The sequence below is a fragment of the Mycetomoellerius zeteki genome, unplaced genomic scaffold, assembly GCF_001594055.1.
Source record: "Mycetomoellerius zeteki isolate Tzet28-1 unplaced genomic scaffold, Tzet1.0 scaffold74, whole genome shotgun sequence".
NCBI lineage: Eukaryota > Metazoa > Arthropoda > Insecta > Hymenoptera > Formicidae > Mycetomoellerius > Mycetomoellerius zeteki.
Genome location: NW_017257764.1, coordinates 79,306 through 106,315, shown reverse-complemented (window position 1 = coordinate 106,315; position 27,010 = coordinate 79,306). Strand labels below are relative to the sequence as shown.

The 27,010-nt window shown below is 38.3% G+C and overlaps 2 protein-coding genes across 2 annotated transcripts in view; both read left to right on the top strand.

Moving 5' to 3' along the window:
* Positions 1 to 276: 276 nt before the first annotated feature.
* On the top strand, positions 277 to 4,913 carry DNApol-eta (DNA polymerase eta). Its single transcript, XM_018458625.1, has 7 exons — positions 277 to 496; positions 1,769 to 1,903; positions 2,100 to 2,308; positions 2,388 to 2,554; positions 2,654 to 2,877; positions 2,977 to 3,100; positions 3,226 to 4,913. The coding sequence occupies exons 1-7, from the start codon at positions 360 to 362 to the stop codon at positions 4,657 to 4,659; spliced, it is 2,430 nt and encodes an 809-aa protein (XP_018314127.1). The 5' UTR covers positions 277 to 359; the 3' UTR covers positions 4,660 to 4,913.
* Positions 4,914 to 7,018: 2,105 nt separating this feature from the next.
* Positions 7,019 to 27,010, top strand: part of LOC108729503 (SLIT-ROBO Rho GTPase-activating protein 1) — a 73,894-nt gene continuing 53,902 nt past the window's right edge. The window contains 1 exon segment of the mRNA XM_018458654.1: positions 7,019 to 7,379. Within this exon segment, the coding sequence (XP_018314156.1) occupies positions 7,301 to 7,379 (79 nt within the window). The 5' untranslated portion in view covers positions 7,019 to 7,300.

The window sequence follows — 27,010 nt, the reverse complement described above, 5'->3', positions numbered from 1 at the left end:
CTCTGACTGCCGACCAATAACAGACCAATCACATATTAAATCAGTCTTATTGTGATTGGTCCATTGCGCTAGAGCAGTAGCAACACTATGGGCGAGTTCAAGACTGCAAAGCGGCTAGGCATGCTTATCGAGCGATTGAATATGATTGGTTGGATCTATAAGTAATAACCAATTACGTTCATTTGCTCGGTGAGCAGGCTAGCCGCTTTGTCAACTTGAACGCGCCCATTGTTTCAATGCATAGTCTGATTCCGGCTTCAGGTTACTCTCTGCAAATTTAAGCAAAGATCATGTGTATACATATACAAAGCATTTACTCTTAATTAACCTTATGTTGATCAGTCTAATTCTATAGCGAAATGGCGAGTTCGAGTAACAGGATCGTTGTCCTGATCGACATGGACTGCTTCTTTTGTCAAGTCGAAATCAAGTTGCAACCGCAACATGAAGGAAAACCCCTTGCTGTTGTCCAGTATAATCAGTGGGAAATGGGCGGGTAAGCGGAATTTGTTAATTTTATCCGGTGCCACTTGCACCAACCATTTTCAAACTAAACTTCAAGGTAATTGTTTAGATTGTTTAGAATATACCTCCCCAGCCTAAAAATTTACTCATTCAATGCGTATTCACTTAAAATTTAAAAAAGAAAGGATCGGACAGAAAAACGCAGCGATCAGCCTTGTGAATCGCAACTGTCGCAAGAGCAAAGTCACACAAGTGAGCGCATGAGGTCAGCAGTGACCTCAACTTGTTTTCAAATTTAAGTAAACCAAGAGAGATATTTAAGAATAAAAATAAATCAGTTTGATAAAATCAATATTTATCTATCAATAGCGATTGCTATTACATTCCAAATTACGTTCTAAGATAAAAAGCTACTGAAAGCGGCAAGGTCAAAAACAAATGTGTTCTGTATTTTTTAGCGATTGAAGTTGTTCTGACCCCATGCGCCTACTTAAGGGTTAAAAACACAAATTCACTATTAATTGTAGAGAATTTATGTATTTAAAGCAGAGAAAAACTTGTTATTTAAAATGTATACCTTTTTAATTTTTTATATGGATTAAAGTTTAAATCTAACATTTCTTTAAAATATGCACTGTAATTATAAACACGACTCTGTCGTTGTTTCTATAAATTAAAAAAAAATGTTACAGATGTTTTATAATGTATTATTTAATTCGTTAATTGAAATTAATGATATCTTATGATTTAAGTAAGTAAATCTGTAGTGAATTTTGCGTTTCCGATTTTTTATACATGCTTCTTTTAATGTGAATCGTAAAAGATAAAATATTGTGTAAAAATTCTTTTGATATTGCATTTACGTATGCGAAATTTACAAGAATTGTTCGTTTATGATTGGTTAAGATTCTTTCGTTTTGAGTGAATACGCGTCGAATGAGTATATTTTTATTAAGATTTTAGGAGATGGGAGGGGTATTTTAAATTATTATCAACTTCAAATGAAAAATTGCTATAGTTGTACAATTACTATACTTGTTATAATTGCTACAAGTAGCAATTGTAGTTACTGATGAAATTAAATAATGATAAATTATAATACTCTCTGTTCATTTGACATTGATTTTTTTCTATAGAAATTTACCCCGAAAGTATTCTGTCTTCGTCAGCTCCGAAAGATTTATCATAGGTTCATTGAAGAGACTTGTCAATTGGTTTTTTTTTTTTTATAAAAGCGTTATATTTATTGACTTTAGAACTAAATATGACATTGTATCATAGTAATATTTATGATTGGCTGCAGGATAATAGCTGTTAATTATGAAGCACGGAGTTTTGGAGTAATTAGGCATATGAGAGGCAAAGAAGCTAAAGAGAAGTGTCCGGATATAATTCTAGCCAGTGTACCATGCCTTCGTGGAAAAGCAGATACATCCAGGTAATAGTTTGCAGTTGAAATAGATCTTTATAAACATAATATGGTAATTTCACATAATACGTTAGTATTTCACAACTCAATTTGTTTGATATTTTTTCTTATTTAGTTATCCAGTTATTCTTGAAGTCTTAATATATAATTAAAAATTATTCGGTACATAATTAATTTAATTAATTTAATAATTTGTGTCACGCAGATATAGAAAAGCCGGTCGGGAGGTTATCCAAGTTATAAAAAAGCATTGTAATGTGATAGAGCGTGCTAGTGTTGATGAGGCATATCTTGACATCACGGATATTGTTGATAAGAGATTAGCTGCATCTAAAGTTTCTCCAAAACAACTAATATCATTTCTTGCAAATACATATGTCGTAGGATATTCGGAAATTGGTAAAAATGACGAAGGTAATGTAAAAGTTACTCCTTGACATTTGAAGTGAATGATTTAGATGTTGCGCGTATCAAACATGCATTATCGTTCCAGAGGAGAGGTGTCAAGGGCTTCAGACTTGGATACTAGATTCTTTTAAAGAACTGCACGATGCTCAAGCTCAGAGACTCGCCGTAGCTGGTATAATAGTTGAAGAGATAAGAGATAGTATATATAGAGAAACTGGATTCAAATGTTCTGCTGGAATTGCACAGAACAAGGCTAATACCTTTTTTATATTCTCCATATTTTGCTATGCGCCATATTTTAATGATTTGCATATTGATCGAACGTTCTGTGTGTGTGTGATCAACTTATAGATATTAGCAAAACTAGCATGTGGATTACATAAGCCGAATCGCCAAACAATTTTACCTGAAGCAGCCGTTTCAAGCTTGTACTCGACGCTTCCAGTGAAAAAGGTCCGAAATCTCGGTGGAAAGTTTGGCGATGTTGTGATCGAGTCTCTTGGTTGTAAAGTTATGGGAGATCTATTGCAATATTCTTTGGAACAATTAAAAAAGCATTTTGATGAAAAGACAGGGTAAATATGAAACTTTTTTTTGTGTGAGCCAAGTTTCAACGAAAATAACTCTTATGATTTGTCATTTCTAACATAATTCTCGTAATTTTAATTCTTCAGATTTTGGCTGTATAGTATTGCTCGAGGTAGAGACGACGAGCCTGTCACCAATAGACTTTTGGCAAAGTCCATCGGGGCGTATAAAAAATTTCCTGGGAAGCAAGCTATTACTTCATTAGAAGTGGTAAAATCATCCAAAAATAATTTCTTATTTTAATAATATATAAAGGATTTATAAAAAGATTTATATCGGATTGCACAAGTATATACTCGTATTTCATGTTTATTTCATGTTTATTTCATGTTTAGTTGAAGCACTGGGCCGGGGATCTGGCAGCGGAAGTGTGCGAACGGCTCGAAGAGGACTTTGTGGAGAATCAACGACGTGCTACACTACTCGTAATCTCTTATCATTATTATCACAACAAAAGTACTATATCCCAAACGCGCTCGCTTGCCTTAAACTCATACAAACCAGAGAAAATGGCGAATCAATGCGTGGACGTTATCACTAAGTCCACGCAATGCCCGGTGGCATTCATCGGCATTTCTGTTACTAAATTTATACCATCGAAAGAAAGCGGTAGCTTCTTAAAATTTTTTAAAAATATCAAACCGAAAGACGAGGAGAAAGTCGTTATTTTAAATTTACATAGAGATACGATGAACTCGATGTCCAATTCAGAAGCGAAAGAAAAGACGCTTTTCAACAGCAAAGAAGTTTATTCATTGGAAAGTAAAAGACAGAAGTCTCAGAAAGTCAAAGAATCAATCGCAAAGACTAATGAAGGGATGATGAAGGGAAGCAAGAGAATCATTAACTTAAATATGAGCGCTGTGAATTCGCCTACGTCAAAAAGAGTTTCCAAGCTAATCCAAGTGTGCAATGAGCGCGACAAGACCAAAATAAAGAACGAACATCTATCAGGTATGATAATAAATAACAATGACTTTCAAAATTCCTTTTTTATGAACGTATATAAGACAGAGGAGAAAAAATGTTACAATAATGTTGACGAAAGCACCAATACTATGGAAGAATCAAAATGTAGAAAACGATTGATCGTGTGTAATGCGGGTGAAAAAAACGTGAATGATGAGAATATCGATGATTACAACATAGACTTACGCAGACAAGTAAATGTTTATGAAACACCTTCCACGAGGCATGTATATATGCATGTAAATAGCAATAATGAAGAGTCAACAGAGACTTATGCACAAAATCCTTCGATGCGATTACGAGAAATATTTCCAGACTTGGACGATATAGATCCAGACATCCTATCTCTGTTGCCAGCCGATTTACAGGAGGAAGCAAAATTGTACATGAAATCGCGAGGTAAGAAACAGGAGAACGTTAAGATCGCTCGGGAGTTGCCAAAAACGGGAAGAGGAAGACCCAGCAAGGCCACACTCGCCGGCAAGAGCGACAAGAGGCGTAGTCCCCTGTATAATTTCCTAATCAAGACCAACTCGGACGAGTATAATGTGCCTCTAGAGCGATGTGCTGAGTGCGATCAAATGATACCTATAACAAAGTTCAGCGAACATGTGGATTTCCATGTAGCACAAAACTTGTACCAGGAGATTAATAAGCCGACATCGAGCGAGAATGGAAACTCGGCGAGCGCAAAAAGGAAACTCGAGGGTGATGAAGTTAACGTTTTCACGAAGCGTCAGACATCAAATGTTGGTGAACCTAATAGGAATTTTCGATCGGCAACTACGTTCTTCTCATAACCGTGCCTGTGAATCCAGTGTTTTTCGATATTTTATCATTAACAATAATACCACTCTGACTATAATTTATCTCCTATCAATTGCGAGACGTGATGACATTGGCTGCGTTCAGCAGAGAAAGCAGCTTTGCAACTGTTGTAAAATTCTTCAATAAAATTCTTCGATTGGTTCTTACTTTTGATTCCTTATGGATCTAAATGTATGAACCAATCATTGAAGAATTTTACAACAGCTTTTGCAAAGCTGCTTTCTCTGCTGAACGCAGCCATTGTGTCTCCATTGTAATTACAGAAAAAATTGTATGCTAAATATTGTATATTTGTATATATCATATAACTGCAAAAATGTACAATCTAGTTTAAGGGCAGAAAATTCGTTATATAATCAGTCAACATAGAAATTTTTGAGACTGAGTTTCAAATAAACAAATATTTCGATACTGTTTCGATATCTGCTTTATGTCTTTAATAAAAAAAAAATAGTATATGTATACACACGCACGCACACACACGCACACACACACACACACACACACACACACACACACACACACACACACACACACATATATAATTTATAAAAATAATTGATAAAAATATGTTACGATATACAATCTGCTTTATCAAAATATAATTAAATCTTTCATTATTGAGAACATTGATTATTATATATGAGTTTTTACATCTGCTTCATGTATAAAAAAAATATATGTATATTTTTAATTGGTCTTTACCCTGTGTCTGCGCGCGCGCGTGGGCGAGTATGTAAACTAAAATATGTATTTTCTAATCAATATGGGCTGCGATCCACTTGACGCTACAAACGCTTCGAAAAGCATTCTTTGATTAGTCAATTCGTAAAATTCTTTGTTCTGATTGGTCGCTCAAACGCTTCGAAACGTTTGTAGCGTCAAGTGGACCGCAGCCACAATGTGGCAAGAATGATTGATATTCAAAAAACAAGAGAAATTTGAATTTGATTTCGTCATAATATAGGGTTTTTTTTATTTATGAATGGTTATTACGGTTCTCTTTTTATTTTTCTACAAATTCGGCCATTTCTAACATCACGTTCGTCCTCGAATATGTCACAGATGTAACGTCATCACGTCACTTCAAATGACAAGCTATCTTGTCGGTAATAAACGTGTGACAGTTTCGTCAAATATAATAAATTCTGCGCGATTTTAGGCCGGTATTCATAGTCGGATCTTATATTCAAGGTCGTCTTAAGTACAGTTTTAAGATGTTACAAACTAATCAGAGGGCTGTATTTTAGCACCTTAGGACATTACTTAAGGACGGTCTTAAAACAACCGACTACGAATACCAGCTTTAACATCGATAGTGGAGATAGTTGCATGAAAGATGAAATGAATTTTCCGCAATCGCAGGGCAGGTTTACAGTTTAGTAGTACGATCATACGATGTTCTTCAACGGATGGCGCTAGTGATTCCACGATCACTCGAGCCGCTCCCCGAACCCCGCTAACCGCTTGAGCGCAGCAATTATTTAATGGTTACCAAGGCAACACAGCGAGACGCGACTCGCCGCCGACTCGCGTTCTATCCGAGCATGGCACGGCGATGTCGCGTTCAAGCGGCAGACACCGGTGCGGTGGCGGCAGTGGTGGAGAGCTTTCGAAGTTGACTTTAATATATGTTCGTCGTCCAAGAATATCCACGCCGCGACCGCCTCGAGGAGAGCCAAGGCGGCTGAAGGCGGCTGAAGGCGGCTGAAGGCGGCGAACCGCGCAGACAAATAGCGACAGGCAGACATTACGCGGCGAGTAGCCGTTCAAGTAACGTGCTTGGCGTGCCTGTGCCTCATCGCGCGATCGACCTCAGTCACCTCAGTCGGTCGAATTGAGCGTAACGTCTCGATCGGGTGGAAGGGGGGGGGAGGACGGCTGCCTTTGCCTAGCTACAGGCTACAGACTCGGAGTAATCACAGATCGGTTCCGCTCCGCCGTTCTCGCCTGCTCTCGCCGATCGTTCGCGCAGCGCTACGCGAGCGAGTTGGAGCGAGTTGGAGCGAGTTAACCGCGGCGAATAAAGCGCGAGTGCACGTTCGAAGAATCGGATTCACGGATTCCACGTACGAAAACGGCCGCCTTTTACTCGACCCTTTTCTGCTATTTAACGGCCGACTGACAGATCGGCCGTTCACCGTAAACCGGTTCTGTTCCGTAGTCGCAGGCACAGGCACGGTGAAGGCACGCACGGCTGTGGAGCCGGTGGAACGCCTCGCGGCCTCGTGTGCTCGAGACAGCTCGAACTTCGAGAGAATACTCGAATACTCCGAACGTGGTGGCGAGTCTCCCGTCTCTCTGACGTGTGCGCGCGCGTGCGCGCGCGCGCGCGTTTCGCATCTATAATACCTTCAGTTTGGCTTCCGTTTGTCGTTCGCGCGCGGCAATAGAACTTATAGAACACGCAACTGGCGGCGTGCGCGCGTTATATGTCGCGTCGCATATGGTCGTATAGCGTCGCGTCGTATAGTAAGAGCTACGCAAGTGCGTGTGAGTGCGTACGGTGCGTATACGTGCGTGCACGCGAGCGGGCGCCGCATTTGCCGGATTTGAGAAAGAGAAAGCCCGAGGAAATCAAGGTCCGCACATTGCCGTCGCCGGCGCGGGATCATGGACGAGGAGGAAATCGACGGCGTCAAGTCGCCCATCAAGCGGCTTGGTTCCACGCGGAAGCTACTCGTCTTCAACAGTAAGTTTCTTTCAACCTCCTCTTTTTTTATGTTGTTGCGACTTTAATATTGTTATTGCGTCTGTACTTAAGTTTGTGTATGTGCGAGATGTGAATTTCAATAGTTTCGCTCTTATCGGGTGCTTTCCTAAAATAAACATTTTCCAATAATCGATCATTGCCGTATTAAAAAGGTATAACGCGCTTTCGCGAGAATAGTCATAGGGTGCTGCAGCTTTTCTCAAATATTGACGAATTTTAATTTTCGAGTTGCCGTAAATCCTGTCGGGACATAAAAAACCGTACGTTGAAACGTCGCACTTTGAAAGTGTTGCATTATTGTGAAAAAAGGTATATCGGTGTATGTACAAAGTTGTTCAATCCGAATACGAAATAGGGAACGTGTTTGTGTAATTTTTAGTTTTTTTTTTTCCTACAAAATTGTCCGAGAATGTTTAATCCTTTGCGATCCTCTACTTTGAGTTGGACACGAAACTATGACTTTGATTCTACATACCGCAAGTTTGTCGCGACAGCCAATCTGAAGTGTCAATTTTTAAATTGTACCTGCGATCGATTTGCGACTAAAGTACTTCTGGTATACATGGTGTCGATGACAAATTCGATTGAAATCTGTTATTCCCTGTTACCTGTGCTTTTCAATTGTTGTACTTCCGGTTTAATGTAGAACCAGGATCAAATTGACTATTGCGACAAGTCTACGATCGACTTATGCGATAATGTAATATAGAACCAGGGTAAGATGCGGTAACCTATCGCTGATGTGATTTTCTTCAAGTGTTCGATTTTGGGAGTCTATCGTACATCTCGAAACAAGGTGAAAATTATGAAAATGAACAAATATTTACTAGGATATTTATAATTTTTCATTTATCATCATCCAGTGAATTTGTACATTTTTGTAATTTTAACCTGGTTTCGTGCAAGATACAACACGATACACGACCTCCTGAACGCGATTGTAATCCGCTATGTTTTTAGGTTACAAAATATTAGATTACAAAATATGCAGATAAAAGTGAAAGAAGATGTTCCCAAGGCTGTTGAAGGAGATATATAACAGAAATTAAACGGAAAACAAAAAATTCGATTTGCCAATTTTACAGGGAACAAAAGCTTCGGAGAGAAATTCACTAACCAAGTCAAACTTGGCCGCATTCGTATTTTTCGTTTTTTCTTTCTATTGTATTATTATTGAAATTGAGATAATTGAGCTGCCGCTGCAAGAAGCAAACTTTTTTTCAGTTATACGCATTGCATTAAATGCTTACGACAAACCGCTCTGTTTTTTGAGTGTGGGTGACTAGTTGTTAGAACGAAACGAAAAAACTGAAGGAGAAACAAAAAAACAATCTATAACTTTTTCTTACAGTTAAATTATTCCTTGCAACTTTTTATTGCTACAATGACGTTATCAATTTTTATACCTGACTTATGACTGATTTGTGACTAGAGAAATTAATGGATTAAGCTGTACCGTTTTATTGTATCGTGTACGTAGTACGGGGTCTGTCCGGAAAGTATCCGACCTGTGTGCTGTAGCAAGAAAAAGAGTTAATTTTAATCAATAAATATAACGTATCCTCTTCGAAGTACTCCTCTTTGAAAATGGAAACTAGAATCTTCTTCTAATGACCCTTCCGAAAGCGTTCCTTAAAGTCGGCTTTCGGAATAGCCAACAGCTGCCTCGTCGCATTTCGTTTTATATCCTCTACGTCCTCAAATTTTTTTCCTTTTAAAACATTTTTTACTTTTCCCCCTGGGGGAACAGCTAGAAGTTGTAGGGAGATACGTCAGGACTGTACGGAGATTGACGAAATTGCACAATGTCGCGTTTCACCAGGAATTATTGGACAAGAATGCAATGAGAATGGATACTTGGATGTTTTTTGTCGCGGTGAAATATCTAATCACCACTTTTCCACAACTTGAGTCATTTTCTTCTCACTGTATCACGTAACCGCTTTGGAACATCTAGATAAAATACTCCTTGTTTATCGTCTGACCTTTTGGGGCGTATTCATTATGAACAATGTCTTCCTGGCCAAAGAAAAAGCAGTGACGTTGCTCCGACTCTTTAGTCTGTGTATTACTCATAGATTTGTTTCTATAAATTTTACGAATTGCACCGATGATTTCAGAACAAGAATTGCCAAGTTTTTGGCAAAATTTAATGCAGACTCTTTGCTCACGATACGTTTAGTCATTACATGAAATGTGATAGTTTACAACTAGCGCTAAATATTTCTAAAATATAGAAAAAAAAAAACATTTTAATAGTATTTTGGAATATTTCAAAATATTTACGATATGTAAAAGCAACATTCAAAGACTGATTAAAAATTCTACTTGTACGAAGGTTATTCGAAAAGTTCTCGGCCTGACACAAAAATGACGCCACAAATATTAAACTGCTAAAATTTTAGATAAGTTTGATCCTGCACAGGGCTGCTGTTAAAATTTCAGATTCAGACAGATGCGTTCATTACTTTCTTTGTTTCGTTCGTGTAAATATAAAGCAACCAACTTTTTTTCGTTTCGCGAAAACGTCAAGTTGGCATTCCGTACTTTCAATTTTTTTTGCATATTTTTCTTCGTATATTTTGTTAGCATGGAAGAGCGAAATAAAAAGTCCATGCATGCGCATAATTTCAACTGTAAAGAAATTGCACGTTTATCGTGAACATGTTGTTGTTATTGTCGCCGGTAGAACATGGTGAGAGGTGACGTATCAAGTACAGATAGTTGCAGCGCTATTGGAACGTCGGCCCATACGAAGGCTGCAATGTGTGCAATGTGCAGCAGGCGCACCTAGTGTTCGAATCGTTCTCGGATCATATGTTGACTCAAAGTTCAAACTCGGCTCGGGAGATCGGACATTCGCATATAATGATATTTTATTTGCGGTTACATCTGTGATCGCAAAATTTGCTCCCCTGAATAAATTAATTACAGAGAGAGATTAATGTAGATTTTTCACTTAGAGTGTATTAAGAATTAAGTTAGTTTATTTATTGAGAGAATCATGTAAATATCAAGGTTTACATTAAAAACTACAAATGGACTGATGGAATTGAGTTTTCCGCTTAATTATTGCAGCTGAATATTTAACCCTGAAAATTGTAAAACTCGCAAGATTTTAGTGCTGATTATTGCGCGTTATAGCAGAATTCTTGTTGCTAGATAATATACGTTAATATATCGCGTTTCACCAGAAGTATTTCCCCAGAAACAGATTTCTAATTGGAGTTAAATCACCACGTGTCTGATTCGTTTATGCTTGGATTTGTATCAAAAAAATATTTAATCAAATATTTCTTTCGAGATGGCTCCTTTTACCTACAAATCGATTGCCTACATCATCGAACTATCGGCAAAAGTAATGTAAGCAAACGATGCTGTAGACAATTGATTTGTAGGCAAACAGGAGCTCCCATTTCTTTCATAAACCAAGGGTTTCCTTGTTAATCGAAAGAAAAGAATTCGCTCGGGACTTTTTTCTCTCCATCTGATCAGTCTCATTTTTTCATCAATATTATTAACCATATTATTAACCATCATCACAGCTGCAACTTTAGAAATGCATATATGTATACATCACTTTCGCAGAAGAGAAAAGATGAGGATAATCTGGAGAGTCGGTAGTGTCTCGGCGCTAAGACACGGTCGTTTACGCGAGCGTACTGGCGAGTCGCGCCGGATCGAGATTATCGAATCTCAATGACGCGGCTGCTGCCGTCAATCGACATACATCACGCGGAAGATAAAGTTATTTTCTTCAGTGTAAGGACCATTTTAATAAAATTTCACGCAAAGGTCCTTTTTTACAGAGAGAGAGAGAGAGAGAAATATTAATTATTATCCATCAGGACTTTCTAATTGCGCATTGGCGTAGGGGGTCAGTTTAATTCCTACAAAAGACAATGACAGCATAAGATTTCACGCAGCAACGCGTATTGTAATGCAGATATTCCTCATGGCCTCATTATGTTAAATATCCATTAATGTTGCACTGGAAGTAGTTTATAGCAAAATCGCAGCTTCGCAAAAATAACGTAAACCGAAGAACAATGTACAGAGAAACATAAAATCAAATCAGAGAAACAAAAAATTCTTTTGTGTGAAATAAATATGACAGACGATTGATTTAAAATCAAGTTTATCAATTGAACAATTTTCTTGTCTAGTTTTTAGAGAAGAATTTTACGAATCTGTTTTTCTTTTTTTACGCAAAGAATGATCGCAGTCATTTGAAAGTTAGTGAGAAATTTCAAACAAGTTCTGAATGTGATAAAGTATGTCACACATTACACGTCGTAGCTTTGAAGGTATATAGATTCAACGATGAATTCATTGTATTATTGGTCACTCACAAGACCTTTCCTTAGGTTATCTGGGATCTTTCGAATCTTTCGATCTTTTCGATGAGATCGAAAACCAGCATTTTCCGGCCTACAGATCTGGCCTCTTACCATTGCGCATTGTATTGGTAAGCATACCCACATACACGACATGCGTGCAACACGCAGGCACGCGCCCCACTCACACGTGTGTACGAACATATGTGTGAAGAGAAACAGGAGGAAGGAGAAGAAAGTGAAGTCTCGTGTAGACGTTGATATTCACGGTTGTTTATTTCGACGACACCGTGTTTAGACCTAAAAACAGTGCCTTATTGTAAATATTATTCACTTAATGCAAATCATATTATATAACACATACGAGTAGTATAAACACGAAGCCAGAATTAAAAATTCTTCGACAATTGGCCAACTGTGTAAAACAATCTTATTCTATATCTTCATTTGAATGTGTTTTGTTTCTTTTTTTTATTTTATTTGAAATTATATTAAAATTTTTATTTTAACGTGATCAGGAATAGTCAAGGTGATTTTATTCGTCTTTCACACACGCATAGATGTATATCTGAAGTTCGGCGAAAGAGAAAGCAAGTTTTAGTGCAGTTCAGTGTAATGCACAGACTTGATATCAATGCAGAAAAGAGATTCAGACTATCACTTTTAGTATAAGTTTTTCGTTTCGTTACATTCGCGTGCGTGTGAATGTACGTAAATGTTAAGTTTCATTACTGAGGCGCGTGCGCGTATGTCTCATGTAAATCGCCGCTACGATACCTTTTCGGTACACACATCAACATCTTTCATTGTGTGTGCGTACGTGCGTGCATTCGTGCTTGTTGTGTGGTGTGCACAAGGCGGCGCACGTATAAACGGCCTAAACAGCCACCGTCTGCCGTAATATCGATCTCGTTAACCAATCAGTTGTGTGTATGCGCCGCTGATTATGCATCTCCCGCACGGGGTATACAAGTCCTCACGGTACAGACTATAGAGATCTCTTGTCGGAGACGACGTAATTTATTTACTTGAATCAAGTAAATAAGTACTTTTTTTTGCATGCAGTATTCAGACTCGTTTGACTCCTCCGCGATTGTGAGATCAAACTTATACGGCGGATTACGTAAGAAAATATAAGAAATTAGAAATAGCTCATTACTTACAATGCTAACTGCTCATTTTCTTGAAGCTTGATCGTGATTTTCACAACACGACATAAACTCTCGAATCGTATAACTAACGTATGATATATAGTATCACATCGTATAGGTTATACAACTTTTCTCTCTCTCTCTCTCTCTCTCTCTCTCTCTCTCTCTCTCTCACACACACACATTGTATACATATAACCTCTCACTTGTCACAACGAAAGATACTGATGACTGACTGATGCACGCTTTTTCAATCGCTTATTTTCACTCGCTTTCTCTCGATGTGCATGTTGTATTTTGTTATTAGTTTCGTTATTATTACCGAGACACTACCATACAGATCGCAGCACTCGCTGATTATACATTGCTAGCGCCTCGTGCGCAAACGATGTCAAAAGGACATTAAAGAAATACGTCCGATAATTACGACAATGACGTTCTTTAAAATGAAATCGCGAAAGTTGCACACCAAAGTGGACATTAAAACTTCTCATCTCAATATCTCCGCTCGTAGGGCACACAGAGAAAAAATAAAAACACTTCTGATATATTTTGAGTGGCTGGTTTCGCACTATGTGACACGTCACTGCTCTTAGCGCGAGACGCGGTAGTGTCCTCCTGATAATTTAGCATACATCGTGGAACAAAATTAAATTTTATTTTCGATCGACGGGCAAGTGCGTGAAATGATGTCGGGGATAAAATTACTGTTCTACAGTTAGCGGTATTAATTTGCTCATTTCCAATAATTTCCTTATTCCAATGATTCTAATGTTAAATATCCTCACTTTTTGCACGTCATTGCCCTTTCCTTATTGCTTTATATGTAACGAATCTAACTTATTTATCTTATTAAATATTAATATCGTATATAATTTCAACATTAATTAACTCAGACAAAATGATCTGGAGACACGGTAGTGTCTAGGCGCCAAGCCAAGCGCAGCGACACTGCCGTGCCTCCTTTACGCGAGCCGGCGAGTTGTGCCAGATTGAGATTATCGAATCTCAATAACGGCTGAACGGATCGAGTTTTATGTATAGCTTACACTCCGATCGTAACATACATGCTTTGATTTTTTCTCTACGTGTCCTACAAGCGGAGATACTGCGACGCAAAGTCCGGATCTGTTATATGTTAACAATATCTCGTCGCGTTTAGGCCTTTTTGCCCTTTTCGAATCGGTAGATTGTGTCTACATCCTTTGGATGACGATCTAAAAATAAGAAACGTTTGAAAGAAACGGTTTTCTACAGTTTCCCCATTCGTTCACCATAAATACGTTAGACGGCTTCGTATACAATATTGACTCCATTCTCGAGGCGATCCCATCGACAACGGAATCGTTTGAAAGCGCGCGTACTAAAGTATTTTCTCACAAGCAAACAAACACCGAAGTTTGCTATCATTTTAGGGCACATGCACGTATGTTTACGTCGCGGATTATACTACGGGTATTCCTCACTCTGTAGATTTTCATGTTTAATCTTGAATGAAATTTTGAATCAATTTTTTTCTGTCCAACATGTTACTTCAAGACATGACGTTATTAAATATGAAAAACTTTATTTTCGTTAAAAAGTATTTTATCAATACGTATCTTCGCATTATTTCGGAAACACATTCTGTGATAATCTATACGCTTTTTTTCCGCGACACATTTTTTCCGCGGAAAAAAGTAGAAGACGCCGACGACGACGACGCGGCGCTTCCTGTCCTTGGATATTTTTACAAACGGCAACAGCAGTTGTTTTCTCGAGAGTTAAAAGTGGCGGGTCTTTCGTTTAAACATGTGCATCCCTTATGGTCAGGCGCCTGTATTCAAATGTACGCCTCGTACACAAATAAAGCAGAAACTGCGATGTGTAATGTCGCGTTTTTTGCATCAAGGAGAGAACCACTCTAATAACCACGGGGAGAGAATCTTAATAAACAAAAGATTTTCCGCCTCTCGGTGCATCATTTTCGCGCACGGGATCGAGAGGCATCGAATTATTTCACACTTTTGCTCCGCACAACTGCGATCACGTAAAAACGCATTGATCAGTCATTTCTGCAGTGCATTATCGTGCCGATTAAAATTGATTTTAACCGACGAACAATAATGATATTTCATGTCAGCATCATTATGTGTAAAACAGAATTATTTTATTATTTATCGTTTTAATTCGTATAATTATTCCAGTGTGTGTGTGTGTGTGTGTGTGTGTGTGTGTGTGTGTGTGTGTGTGTGTGTTGTTTGAATCATTTTTGAATTTTTTAAATTAGCCACTTGAGATTATTTTTATTTATAACAGCGTATCTTAACAATGAGAAATGAAGTTTAATCACATGGTAGTTTCCTTTATTCAAATGGAGAATTTATTTATTTTTTTTATTTCTCCCTACTTCTTTTTAGAAAATATTTAGTAAAACTATGTACATAATAATAACAAAACATTGCGATCAATAATTTACAATAATATATATATATATGTAGTTAATAATAGTAACGTCTAATTAGAGTGTAAAAATCAGTTCAATTGGATTGTTCACGCAAAAAAGTAGGATTCAATAATGTTCAGAAAAAATAATTTTAAAATAATTACGGATATGATACGCACAAAATAGTGCAAAAGTAGAAAACGAAGGCCACTAATTTCGAAAAGAAACACAAAAATTGCCATTTAATTGTTATCTCCGCTTTATGACACAAACAGATAGATTATTACGAGAGTTAAAGTTTACGAGAGTGTACCAATATCGCTCGGAGTTGACTTCTTTACAGAGTATCCTCGAAAATCTCGTTACTTCTGGGAACAATCGGGGTCACCCGCTCGTCCGGAGTTCCGCACTTCCGGGATTTGAAAATTTAGGGCGCCTATCGGCCGACTGGCGCCGATTTGGCACACTTTCCCGACCCGTCGCAACGTATTTCGCGAACCTCAAGCTTGCGAGTGCGCGCTGTGTTTCGCACCGAACGAACCCTCCGGCCATAAATTCTGATCTCTTGCCCTCTAGGGAGCGGATCTTCGCCCGAATCCTAACCCGTGCAACCCTCGTTATTGCAATGTTTATCCCATGACACGATTCCGTATCTCAAACAGGAAGTTTTAGCATCCTTCAAATTTTTTCTGTCTCCTTATATATCTACATATTTGCGTTTCTTTTCTCCTTTTCCCTTGAATTTTTTTTCCGTGATCTCAATTATCCTGTTCGAAGATTCTAACTCACACACGTCGTGATCTTCATTCCGCGCGACATTCTCTGAACAAGTCTAAGAGATGTTTATATTCTACGTATTTTTTTAATTCTTATTCCCCTTTGCTCGGAATTTTTCTGACATTCTCTGATCTTCCACCGCTTTTGGAATCCTAAATTTTCACAATAATGGACCGAAATTTTCACAATAATTTTAGTACCGCTCGTCTTAATATTCTTCCAGTGTCTTTCCGGCATCCTCAAACGGTAGCGTCTTTGTCTTCTTCCACGGATTGTATGCGACTTCGTGATACAGGTATAGCACGTTCCTTTGGCTTTCCTCTCTTTCTCCTCTCTTTCGTTGGTCGAACGACGTGCTGCTGCCGAGTGCCACGCCCTGGATGTGAGAAAGGCATAAAATTTCATTATCTTAGTTAGATCATGCAGAAGATCATCATTATTCCGTGAAATATAAAATGAGATTCGAAGTCTTGCTGATGCCAAGTTCGTCGCTCTGGTGATACATCTAAATATCAGATTGCGATGATATAATATAAGCAGGTTCATTAATTAGTATTAAAATTAACTGGCAATTAGTAAATTACGTTAAAATATTAATGTCATGGATATCTGATAATTACATCACTTCTCCCTTCAATTTCTCTCGATGAGTTGATAATGTGCACATTATGAACGGGGAACAACCGCTGCTCGGCTGCTCATTTTCTGTCCGACTACAGTGCATTTTACGCCTTATCAAATCGACCGTCTCGCAAATCAGTCTTGTCAGCTTCTTTCTCGACGCTACTGACGATGGCATAATCGACTAACACAGTATATTCTTTGTTTAAAGAAATCTCGCGTCCGCTAAGGCTGCACGAAAAACGTCTCTACAACTGACGAGGTCAATTGTGAATAGAAGTGCTTTTACAGGATACCGCAGATGCTGCCAGATGTTTCGCTAGAAATTGTAGTGTGAAAGATAAATCATATCATATTATGCTGCAAGAAATGAAATTTCCTTCACGGAAAAAAATGTTTCTGACTACAGCTAATTCTGATTAGCTGAAATTGCATTAGCTACTATAGCTATGAAATTTGCTAATACATACAAAGGATTTGCTGCAGTAGCTGATATAAGGATGTGATAACGAAATACGCATGTCTGTTACAGATCGATTTATTTAGCAACATGAAGTTAGTTGTCATACAACTGGTGTCGGCTCACATTTGGCAATTCCTTTTTCATCAACGTATTTAATCGTTTAATTTAGTTGTCATAGTTATCGGATATGTCCGTGTAAAAGAAAATTGTCTCTACCACAGCTAAATATGGTTTGCTGAAACTGCACTTGCTACCAAATTGTCTGTTACACAGAAAACGTTTGCTGCAATGATCAATACATCGACATAATAACAAAATGCTTGCCTGTTACAATGATAATATTTAGGCCTCACAGCTAATGGAAATTAGACTTCGCAGATACGACGTTAGGTTTCCATAATACTACTGAATTTAGCTGCCATACCTAATTTTTAGCTGTGGCAGCTAATCTTTTTTTTCGCGTTGCAGTACAAATATGTTACATTTACCATTTCTCTATTAAAATGAAATTTTACCTTCGAACAACGGAAGCCGAACATGCAGTGCCACAGGGATATTCTGTAAAACGCATGAGGCTTCACAGATTGAGATTTATTTTGAAGTGCTCTTTCTCGTACGCATGAATCTTATCTGCGAAGCACGTATACATGTCAAGTTCGAGGTGACAGCAGAAAAGAAAGGGAGACAATGAGGGGGGGGGGGGGGGATCCCATTTGAATGTACAAAAAAATTATTGCTACTCTTTCACACCTGGCAGGAATGATTATGCGCCCTGGCTGCTGCAACTGTCGCCATCAGTTGCATCGCGTTGCTGACAGTTATCGCGTGCTGCATCTCGCTAAATTGCCGAATTTTCATCTGCGCATTCCTATGTACGCACAGACGGGGATGCGTATCGCAAAATGAAACGAGCCTGTCGTAAATATTATCATTTGCCGTTCTCTGCTCACACGTACAGCTGTTCGAGATAACGGCTCATTGAATAATTCCGTGCGAGAAATAATGATAAAATGAAACAGCAGGTGGCGGCGGTGAGAGTTGAAATAAATGCAGAACAGAACGCGATAAATTAATTAATGGAAATCGAATATCGAGATTCGATAAATATACCGAACAGAGGCCCCCGCTCCGCGATGACCTTGACTTTAGATACATATATCACCAAGGTCATGACCCTGAGTGACCTCTGATAGGTAGGACCTCTCGCGCTAAGACGCGCGCAGCGACATGTCAGCGCGAGACTGGCCGTGTATCTGCAGTACGCGAACCGTCGAGATTTTCCAGACCGCGATTGTGGGATCTCAATAAGGACTGAACCGATCAAGTTCTAAATTCTAGGCTCAATCGACAGCTTCCGTCCGAAATATAATATATAATGGAAGTGTCCTTCATTTTTTCTCTGCGTGCCCTACGACCTGAGATATTGTGATGTAAAATTTTGATGTGCACGACTTTCGCGATTTCGTTTTAAGAAACGTTGTCATTATCGTCGGACATACAAATTAAATAATTTTATATGATTTGAAAGAGAAAGTGTAAGAGTTAACGCGAGTGTTGGTTGCGTAAAAAGAAGAATTATACTAGATTCACATTACTAGATTCACATATTAAAGATTTAATATATTTCGGATTTAAATTTTAGGAATCTAATTTGCGAATGTTACGTTCATATATTAACGTAATGTTAATTTGAATGAATGCGAATGTATTATATCTCGGCATATTATACCTTAATACTTTTTAAACTTTTTATGTACAGATATTATATTAATTATATATACAAATTATATAATTGCCGTGTCTCCTGATATAAAGAAAAAAAATGCGTGATATCAGTATAACAAACTTACTTTTTTAAAAAAGAATTTTCGAAAAGAGGATTTGAAAAGATACATAGTTCGAAAGAGAATTCTGACTATTGACATTATTATTTTGATTTTTAAACAATTTTTTAATTCTCGTTTTAAACATATATTGACTATTTCTTTATACGTATAGGGTAACTCCGGTATATCCAGCCGCACCTATTAAAAACTTAACTTATTACGTATTATTTACTATGTTTAAAGTAAACGAACTATATCAGTAAAAACTTTGTACTGCCTACTACTATGAAAAAAATATTAGAAATCCGAAATATATATATATATATATTTATTTCTCGTATTAAGAAATAAACTTTTTGAAATCCTTGCATTTTTGCCGTATATTCCATAGAGATGGGATATATGTATGGCTACTCACAGGGGAGAATACAGGGGGTATGTACGGCTCATGAAAAATTTACAAATAATGGTTATAAATAAGACACAAAATGACACAATAATTTATAAAATGCGTTTATATATATAAAGTTTTATTAAGGAATAAGAATGATAAATGTGTATATGAAGTAATAAATAATAATTACAATCTTCCTACATGTATTACCAGTGTTATGAATGTTACAAATGTTATGAGGTACATATTTTATGTAATATATTTATTGCATTTAGTACACTGAATTCAATCTGCGCACTTTGTATGCTTTGGGTATAAATCCCGTCCGCTAAAAATGCCGTGTATCCCAAACAGGTGGGATATACAAGAGACAACAAACTAAACAAAGAATACGAAAGCAAAGCACTTGTATTTTGCTATAAAACATGCTTTACTATTCCTCTACACGTATGTATCATTCGTGATACGTATGTATCACGAAATAACCACTAAGTCTTTTACACGCCCTATACAGTAATCATTTTATGTAGATTATAAAACTTATGATGGCGCTACTTATTGTAGTGACAAATCGATTCAACTCGCAATAATTTCATTAATATTAACAGTAAGAAACTGAAATCATAACACAATACTAATATAATATAGAGGCATATAATAGAGTAGCTGCAGGAAAATTACTCCCACTCCTTCTATTTTTTCTGACTTCTGCGTAAATCTCAGCACGGCGTATTTGCCGGAGTTACCGTATGTACAATTCCCTATACTGCGCGGATTGTGAAGGTAATTTTCACAGCATTTTTAAAATTGTAATTTATTAATGAATAACGAGCGACGGCTAAAACCTTTTCAAAGTCGCTCAGAGTTATGATGTTGACAACATAAGTCAAGGTCAAGGTCATCGGAGTTGGGTCCTTTTTGTCGAGATATTTACCTAAATAATTTTAAAGATGATTTAGTTTTGAAAGGAGATGGGGGGCTACTTCTGATTTTGCTGTCAATTGGTATGTTACTATATTTTAGTTTGCTGATAAAGAATGGCTGCGTTCAGCAGAGAAAACCGTTCACTGAGCGCTCCCTGAGTAAAAAAGGGATTAATCTATAATTAATATGTTTATTTGTTTTCGTAATATAGAATAACTTGTCTATTATAGATAATCTATCTTTAATATCATATTCCTTACTTATTTATTACTGTTTATTATTTCTCTAATGCTGTGTTTGGTAAGGTTATGTAGCGCTCAGCGCTGGAGCGGTGGAGCGTAATTAAAAGTCGCAGCCAATGACCATGAAAATTGGTGACAAGATCAAATGTGAAAAAAAATGTTTAAAAAATACGTTTTTTTTTATATTTGAAGTTGAAAATAACCTTGTCGGTAATTTTCATGACCATATTTATTATCAGCACACCAAAATACTGTATGTCAATCGACAACAAAATGGTGGATTCACCCATTCGGAACTCTCTATCTCGGTTTTCCCTCTTCGGTGATATAATTAATATTTTCCTGCTCGCTCGATAAGCATTATAGTCCAAGTTAAATTCTCAAGTGTGTTGTGTTGGACTGTGTTAATGGAAAATAACGCAGTACACCCCGTGGCGAGTAAGTTCGGTCGTTTGTTATAATTTGATTCGAGAGGCACAATAAAAAATCAAGCTATTGCGCGCGAGAAGGGGAGCCATGCTATAATGTCGCGTTGGAATATTGCGTTCGCATTTGTGTATCATCGTCAGATTAAATGACTTATATTTATCGTCTTATTGAGCCGTAAATTCCGATCTAAATGCACACATCAAGCTGTAATACATATAATCGACGGAACCGTTCGTTAATCGAGATAAATTAATCGAAATAAATCACCGTTGAAACGAGATCCAAGGAGTGTGGTCCGGAATCGTTATAGCCGGAATAATACACCGACTTAAAGTTGTGCTCGGGAAAATTATAGAGAATATAAAGATTACAAGGAGATTATTCCACAAATATAGAGAGTTCCCTCTGTGATAAGTACATTTTTTAAATCGACTGTCAAAAATGTGACAATTTTGAAGTATTATATTATATTATACAATTACAATATTATGTATAATTATTTAGTACAATTATTATGATTTATTTTTAAAATAGCGTAAATCTCATTTTGAAATACAGTGAATTTTGAATAAAACATGGATGCAAATTGTGCGCACAATCTGCTATTTATTCTTTGGAGAACTCTCAAGAATTTTGTTTTATGAAAAACAAGTTTGTATAAATGCATACACATGTATAACGTGATATAAGATTGTGTTCTCTCGTGATATAATTCTACGATTATGTTCGACGATAACGACACGCTCAGGATTATAAATTTTTACCCTGGAATATCATGACGTTCGTCATGGATGGTTCGTTATGAATAGTTGCAGTATTTTGAGAAGCGCGGAGAGCTTGACTAGAATCAGCGAAGCTTTGCCATCCGATATTCCCGGGAAGAGTAGACTGAGAGATGATGTGAAGTCACGTGAATGCGGGTGGTCAGTAAGGCTGATGATGACTGGAATCGTGAAAAACACTCGCGTGCGTGCGTGCGTGCGTGCGTGCGTGCGTGTGGAAAGAGAGTTAAGCATGCCGTTTCCGTTTCTGATCATATACGTCGTGGGCGTACACGAAAACTAAAATCAGTCCGGAAATCTGTGCCGGAAATAGCCGGTTGGCGCCTCACGGTCTTTTAACGTGGGTAGGCCACGACGACGTGGGTAACAAAGATCGCATGGAGAAGTTTACAGCTGCGAGAACGACGCCTATTGAATCTCGAACGTTTGCGTTTCTAATGGAGATTTAATCATGCCCTCGAAATAACGTCTCGCGTAACCGACACTGCGAACTTCGCCGTAATTTTAGATCATTGTTCCGCCTTATCTCGCAATCGCGTTCAAGGTTGCCAAGGTTGGAGTAATCTCGGGTTGAAAGGCACATTGACGTGTAACATATCGAGTAGAATGGAAGAATATCGATCAGAAATAAGAAATTTTTGAGGATAAACTCTTGAGGATATCAGCGTAACATTGTGTGAACGTTCATACGATGCGTTATTAAAAATATGTTTTGAATAGTCTAGCTTGTCTAACCTATTCATCCTTATTGAAGTTTTTCTAAAAGACAAATCTTTGTTTTTTCTAATATATACCGCAAAAGAATGACTTTTTCCGAATAACGTTAGTTATTAATCGTGGTAAAACAGGACGACTTTAGGATCCCCTTAACAAGCAAGAATTGACAAAATAACATAACCAATGATTACTAAAAATTTGGACATAACTTGATTTTTTTTGCTTATATCGCAAAGGTACACTGTGAAAAGAAGTGTTTAATTTTAAGATATTAAAATATTTTATTATTATCTCCGTTTTTAAACACTGAAAGATGTTTTATTTATTGATAAGGTTTAAAACTAAAACATCTTTAATGTTTCAGTTTTAGAGGATTATAAAGCCGCCTATATTATCGACTAAACCATATCATTTTGATATAACAACTTTTTCCTTCTTTACAGATTCGAAATCCTTTTCCAGGAATAAAGTATACGCATTAATACGTGTCTGTGAGGTGGAGTTTAGGCTGAGAATGTAAAAAAATTTAAAAATTGAGATCCTTACCGTTTCTTAGTCCAGTATGGACTACACTCTAGAGCTGTCACATCGTTACAATATTTGCTTCGTATAAAAGCTGTACAATCTGTACTTACGAAATAGCACAGATTAGTAGTTTGCACGAAGAAGCAGTGAAGTTCATAGAATTGGATTTACAATTAAACGCCTCTAATTAAAACGTTGTTATTATTATACATACATACATACATACATATATATATATTGTATATATATATACATAGATAAAATTTATGTGGCACGCGTGAATGAGATTTTGATGTAGTAGTATGTAGTGTCAATGACAAATCGTCCGTGTGTAAGTTCTACTTACACTTTGACTAATTGTTTTTAGGATCCCTTTAAGTGTTTAAAAAACGGAGACAAGAATAAAATATTTTATAATAATATTTTACAATTAAACACTTCTTTTTTGAGTGTAGGGCTTATAAATGATGAAGTTCACTTTCTGGTCATCCAAAGAACAAATCTGTTTGACGTTATTATGAGATTTCCCCTTGGGAACGTTCCCTTGTTAGAATTTAAAGATCAAAGTTCTGTACGATGCAAACAAATGGAAAAAGTCAGTATTAATAATTGTTATAATAGTTGTTAATGTTCGCGAGAAAATTTTCATACGCGGTCTTTATTCATTCGAATCTCGTTACGGTGAACGCATCACGTTACAGCGAATCGCGTTACGTGTGCAATGCATATAAAAACCGGTAGCAGCAGCGGTGGCGTCGATGTAACGCGGACACGCGCACTTCGTTCTTTCACAGACCAGAGAGTCACAGTCACGGTCACGCTTCGAGGGTTGGACACTCGATACAGGGTGGGTACGGTGGGAGCGCAACGTCGGCGAGCTTGAATGAGAGAGAGGGGAGAGAGGGAGGGAGGGAGAGGGAGAGAGAGAGAGAGAGAGAGAGAGGCTCGAGGTCGTGGAGTAGTAACCATTGATCCCTGTACCTATCTGCCTTTTCATCGCCGTTTCCGTTCTTTGTTTCTTTTTTTTCTCTGCAATTTCGGCATTAAGTGCTTGTGCACAAACACTTTGTATTTTATTATTATTGTATATTATTTGCAGTTTCATATCTATCATCACAAACAACAATTTTCTATGATATAGATTTACACTTTTCAAAATCATTTATTTTTCTTGTCACAGTCTCATATTGTTATGTCCCGGTTAAATTATAATATTTCTTTTCACTTGATCGTTATTTGTTCCTAGGGCGTACTTTCCGGAACATATAATAAACATCTACTCCATTCTGTTCTCTGTCTCTCTCTCTCTCTCTCTATCAATAAATAGCGATATTTATCTATATCTATCTCTCTTTATACGCGCCACCGGGATTATTCCTTCTTCTGCTGCTTTGCTACAGATGACGGACAATCGGGAAGATTCTATCCCGTATCGTGCACCTGGACATCGACATACCAAGTTTCTCCGAGTTTCGTTTCCTCGATTCGACATTTTTTTCCCCTAAAAACCAGCAGAGTCTCTCGCGCCTTCAAGTAGAACGTAGAAAGTGCCGGTCAACCAGTCGATGCTGAAAAGCGCAAATCGCAAACGATTTCTCCGCGATCGGCATTTCGCCAGTACGCTGATAGGCATAGCTCGAAGGAGCAATTAGCACCAAAAAGATCGGCCGAGAAATTATTGAGAGAGAGAGAGAGAGAGAGAGAGAGAGAATAAAATAAAAACTTACGCGTGTCTAGATTTAATAAAGTTGATATAATTAAATAAGTGGCTATGAGAACCTAGCAGGATGACATGCTAATTATTCTGCTATTATTGTTAGTGAATGAGACAGTGTATGATACGCTGTAATATTATGTCGACTGAGATGAAAATCTTACAATTATTATGAGCGGAGAAACGTTGAAAAATCCAAGCCATCAGAATAAATTGTTTATTAAGTAAATGGCCAGTTTGCTAATCAAACTGTTTTTACGTACAATAATAGAAGAATAATTAACGTATGTCATCCTGCTAGGCTCTCATAGCGCCCTTTATTTAATTATATTAATTTCAATTATTTCTAATAAAGTCGTTACATATAATACTAATTGTTAATAAAGTTGACTTAATAAAATTGTAGGTCACGTATTGTGCAAAAGTTGCGAAGTTACGCGAGCGAGAATTAAGCGGAAAATTGTAGATTATTTCAAGTTTCACGAGAAGCAAAGTTTATTAATTTGTCGCGATTGCAAGGATTTATTAATGAGCCGAACAAGCGCGACGATATTCGGCGAAAATATTATTTCCGGCAACAGCAACTTCGTCGCCTACTGGTATGCAGTGCAATCAAAGTACGTAACAAATGTGACGTATATCTTATCTTTATCATACGATTCGGCAAATATTTATCGTGCCGAGAGTAGCCCGAGTAGCCGAGAGTGAGGAATACTATTTAGTTTCTGCGTGCTATTTTGCGTTGCAACCGGCCAAACTGAAAGTTGGAAGAAGTCGCGGAAAATCGTTCAGCTTCTCATCGCGCATGAAGTCCAATACAGACGTCGTTAATCGCAAGATTAACAATCAAGTTTCTAACACATAATTTCGAATAATGTCAAGTTTCCACAGATTACGACAAAGTTAAAAGTGAAATGTGGCAAGTGTAAACAATCGAACGCTATTATCGAACAAGACGTGTTCAGGACATTCCTCTCGTAACATCTGTGCAGTGTTCGCGATGCGGCATTCCGAGGAAGAAGTGGTGAGGGAGGAGAATCCTCCGCCACATCCTTCCAGTACGCGGAGGGTGAGCGAGCAAGAGGATCGCAGAGGAACCGGTGTGCCATACAGGTGATGTATATGGGATTTGAGGAAGGGGGTCAGGGGAAGGTAAGAGGGAGAGAACGGGCGAGCAAGTAGCGTTGCGCGGGAGAAGAGCTCGCAACTAGCGGAGCGGAGTGGAATGACGAACCAGCGGGCGAAGAAGAGAGAACGGTCGAGCAAACGTGTGAGCGAGCGAGCGAGCCAACGGGGAGAGAGCCAGAAAGGAGAGCGGAAGAAGGGGGAGAGAGCCGTGCGAGAGACCGAGAGGGAAAATCCGGTTGCCTGGCGACGAGCCATCTAGTTCGATCCCAGCCATCCGACCAGCCACCCTCCTCTGGTCTCTCCTCGTCATCGTTTTCGTGGTCGTGGTCGTCGTCGTCGTCGTTGTCGCAAGAACGACGATACCGCCGTGTCGAGGGAAACGGTGCTCCGCTCGTTTCGCTCTATTCTATTCCGTTTTGTTCTGCCGCCGGCTCCGGTTTTCTTTCCGAGAGCTGAGAGTCGCCATCGGGAGAGAAAATATATATACATATATATAGTGTGGTGTGGTGTGTGTGTGTGTGTGTGTGTGTGTGAGAGAGAGAGAGAGAGAGAGAGAGAGAGAGAGAGAGAGAGAAGTTCTCCCTCTATCTCTCTTAGGGATTTTCTCGCCGGTTGGTCGCGTGGGATGCGCTCGGTACTCGAGATCACGGATACCATTGTTAGCGCCTCCGTTTCCGATCCACGGCGAACTCTGGAAGAGTCAGAAAAACTGTTCTGATCGCAACTCTCTCTCTTCGCATTGTGAGACGTCGCGAGCACGCGGCAATTCGATATTCTGGACGTGGTAGTCGTGCGTCGTTGGTGTGTAAATTTCCGACGCAGCGACATTTCCATAGGACGTTTCGCGTCGAGAATTATCCGATTGATCTCTTCTGTGGTGCGAGTGTGTGCTCTATCAGTGTCTGTCTGTCACCTCGACGTGACAGTGTGGGAAATTGTGAGTATGTGAGTACGCCCTCGCTCTCTCTCTCTCTCTCTCTCTCTCTCTCTCTCTTTCGCCTTTCCCTCCGGCGAGAGGGAAAGAAAGAGGGACCGTGGTAGCAAGTGCGTTTCCCAAGGACGTCGTCCTAGCGCATCTCTCTGGGCTGCGCGCACAGGTGGTGTCCTTCGCCTGTTGTAACAAAGCGAGAGGAACTGCGCCTGGCATCGTTTTTG

What these genes read in the sequence shown, in the direction of transcription:
- DNApol-eta (XM_018458625.1), top strand. Translation starts at nt 360, where the DNA reads ATGGCGAGTTCGAGTAACAGGATCGTTGTCCTGATCGACATGGACTGC. An exon ending in GGAAAAGCAGATACATCCAG is followed by an intron (nt 1,904 to 2,099) that starts GTAATAGTTTGC and finishes TGTGTCACGCAG; the next exon opens with ATATAGAAAAGCCGGTCGGG. An exon ending in CTGGAATTGCACAGAACAAG is followed by an intron (nt 2,555 to 2,653) that starts GCTAATACCTTT and finishes ATCAACTTATAG; the next exon opens with ATATTAGCAAAACTAGCATG.